This window comes from Nicotiana sylvestris, unplaced genomic scaffold (assembly GCF_000393655.2).
Source record: "Nicotiana sylvestris unplaced genomic scaffold, ASM39365v2 Un00011, whole genome shotgun sequence".
NCBI classification, from domain to species: domain Eukaryota; kingdom Viridiplantae; phylum Streptophyta; class Magnoliopsida; order Solanales; family Solanaceae; genus Nicotiana; species Nicotiana sylvestris.
In genome coordinates, this window is record NW_027184347.1 from 81201 (window position 1) to 84408 (window position 3208).

The following is a 3208-nucleotide window of genomic DNA, read 5'->3' on the forward strand; positions in this document are numbered from 1 at the left end:
TTTTCTGCAATTATAAAAAGATCATAACGATCATACTCCCTCCTTTTATTAACCTCAATTATGTCGTATTGTGAGTGTATATTTGTACCTTTGCTAGGTGTTGGGTCAAACTACTTGCATCAGAAAAGTATGATCTTCTTATTTGGCTAATTTGAATATGATAATTCTAGAATTTTTTTGATCACCCCATAATAATCATTTTTCCCATCTTGGTTGCCTTCACCACCTTTGACACATTGCTTTTATACACTTGGAGAATTCCTCAGTGCGAAATTTATAACCATTCACAAAATACTTAGACATAGTTGTAATCGTAGGTGCAGGTCCTCAAGATATATCTTTCAAAAATTGATTAACACTGTTGTTCGGATTATTATACTACATTTAGTGTTAAATAAACCACAAGTGAGCAAGTATATTCACATGTGAAAAAGTATGTAATATGCACTTACACACTCTTTAAACTATGCCTCAAATGTAGAATATACAGTATCACAGCCAAATTGACTCACGAAGTCACTGAGCGACACATTGAAAATTATATTAGTTGCATCAACCCAATTAAATAGTAGTTCACGTAAATCAATCTTACATCAACACTTACTTAAGAAAGGGTTGAACTTTCGGACAATTTAGCAACACATGATTTGAAGCTGATTTGTACTCTATACTACTTAGGCCCATTTTTTATCTCTCTTTAGAACCTCAGCATAGTTGATTGAATATGGACACTGGTGGATATAATGGATCATTCTCAATCACGACATTGTGCCGATTGGGCCTATTTCTAGCACATGGCACATGACTATCAAAGTAGTAAGAACAAAAATGGGTAGTTTCCTTTGCAAGATAGGCTTCGCATATGGATCCTTCAATCATATTCCTCTATTTAACAAATCATTTACACTTGTTGATAGTCCTGCACATTGTCATATTAGAGAATAATGTTAAAGAAAATTACAAGTATGAATCAAAGTTTGATCATTACCTCTCGAATGGAAACATCCACCTGCATCAAACCAGCCCTCTAAGTCGTGCCTTGTGTACAAGGTGAATTAGAAGGTGTTCCATCACATCAAAAAAATCACATGGGAAAATCCTTTCAATCTTATTACTAATTATAGGAATGTTCTGATTCATTTAAAATATGTTTTCTTCCCTTAACGTGGTAGAACATAAGTCTTTGAAAAACAAACTTATCTCTGTGATGGGTTTCCAGATATTTTCAGGCAAACCAGAAAATGTTGTAGGGATTAAAGTTTCCATGAAGATATGACAGTCATGACTTTTCATATGAGTCAACTTTCCTTCAACCATATCAGCACATCTTCCCATGTTCGAAGCATAGCCCTCGGGTATCTTTAGGTTTATAACCCTCTCACAAATCTATCGTCTTTGTTCCAAAGTAAATGTATAGCTCACCTTGGGCTTGAACACCTGATCATTGTTCGCAGACTGCAAATGTAATTCAGGTCGCCTACAATATTCTTGTAAGTCTAGTCTAGCCTTCAGGTTATCTTTTGTCTTATTCTTATCATACATCACTGTGTTGAACAAATTGTCAAAATAGTTCTTCTTAATATGCATGAAATCAAGATTGTGTCTGAGAAGATTATCCTTCCAATATGACAACTCCCAAAATATGCTCTATTTTGTCCAGTTATGAGTAACACTATATCCAAGAAATCTAGAACGTGGAGCCTCAGTAACTTTAGTGAAATTCTAAACCTCCTCCCAAATTTCCTCACCGGACAAAATTAGAGGTGACAAATCATGTTCAAGTGTATTCTTTTTGAATGCATTGTTCATCCTTCTAAACTCATGATCAACTGGCAATAACTGACGATGACACTCAAACCATGGCTGCTTTCGACCATGTCTTAAAGTGAACGCTTTACCATTTTTCATGTAGTAAGGACATGCTAACTTTCCAGCAGTCATCCACCCAGACAACATTCTATACGCAGGAAAATTATTAATGGTACACATTAAATTAGCACGCAAGTTAAAATTTTGCTTAGTTAATATGTCATATGTCCCAAATCTATCATAGCACAACTGTGTTAGCTCATTAATCAGATGTTGTAAATATATATCAATCAAACTCTTTGGATTGCGGGGACCGCGATAACACACTTTTAAAATATACTGACTAGTCGTACATATTTTAGGCGAAAGATTATACAGCATAATAAAGACCAGCCATCATGAATATGGTATTGCAGGAACAAAAAACGATGTGAAACCATCAGCACACAAACCCAACCAAACATTCCTCGGTTCACTAGCATAATCTGGATACGTTCTATCAAAATGCTTCCAAGCTTCAGTATCTGAAGGATGACACATAACACCTGGTGGCTTCTATTTTCATAGTTCCATCTCATATGATGAGCGGAACTCATCGATGTGTACAACCTCTTTAATCTAGGAATAAGAGGTAAATAATGTATCGACTTCACATCAATCTTCTTCCCACTAGAAACCCACTTAAAATGAGGTTTTTCACAAAATTTACAACTTTCTAAATTTGTATCACCCTTATAATACAACATGCAACCATCTTTACCACAATCGATTCTCATAGACGAGAGTCCTAACTTAGAAATCAATCTTTTAGCCTTATAGAAATCTTCAGATATGTTGAAAGTTGGGTCAACAAGTTCACTCATAAGGCCAATGAAAGAATCCATTCCCGCTTGAGAAATATTGGTATCTGATTTGATACTTAATAGTCTAACTGCAACAGACAATTGAGAGTGAACACTCCCTTCACTTAGTGGACGACTAGCGACCTCTAACTGTTCATAAAAATATTTTTCCTCCTTGTTAGGAGCTTGTTCAATACTTTCATGGGATTCAAACTCGAAGTGCATCCCAAAAGCATCTGCAACCATTTCATGGTATCTAGGATGTTGAACGTTATTTCCCAACGACTATTACTTTCACTAACAACTATGTTATGAAATACACCATCACTACTATCAACCTCTCCATGATTAGTTCACACAAAGTAATTATTCATAAACCCTTTTTTATAAAGATGAGTCTTAACATCCTCCGATTTGGAAAAAATACAAGCACTTGCACTTCACACAAGGACACTTAATCATGCCTCCGAACTGAAATGGTTTAAGTGACATTGTATGCCTAATAAATTCATTAACCCCTTCTATAAATTCCTCCCTCAAAAGATGACGATCAAGAT

General features: G+C 35.3%; 1 protein-coding gene across 1 annotated transcript; it reads right to left on the bottom strand.

Moving 5' to 3' along the window:
- Window positions 1-901: 901 nt before the first annotated feature.
- On the bottom strand, window positions 902-2897 carry LOC138884635 (uncharacterized). The gene is made up of 4 exons (XM_070165646.1): window positions 2272-2897; window positions 1729-1957; window positions 1423-1647; window positions 902-919 (listed from the first exon to the last, which is right to left on the bottom strand). Exons 1-4 carry the CDS (start codon window positions 2895-2897, stop codon window positions 902-904), a joined length of 1098 nt encoding a protein of 365 aa, XP_070021747.1.
- Between the last annotated feature and the right edge of the window lie 311 nt (window positions 2898-3208).

What these genes read in the sequence shown, in the direction of transcription:
- LOC138884635 (XM_070165646.1), bottom strand. Translation starts at nt 2,897, where the DNA reads ATGGTTGCAGATGCTTTTGGGATGCACTTCGAGTTTGAATCCCATGAA. An exon ending in ATGCTAGTGAACCGAGGAAT is followed by an intron (nt 1,958 to 2,271) that starts GTTTGGTTGGGT and finishes TCCTGCGTATAG; the next exon opens with AATGTTGTCTGGGTGGATGA. An exon ending in GTGAGGAAATTTGGGAGGAG is followed by an intron (nt 1,648 to 1,728) that starts GTTTAGAATTTC and finishes TGGACAAAATAG; the next exon opens with AGCATATTTTGGGAGTTGTC.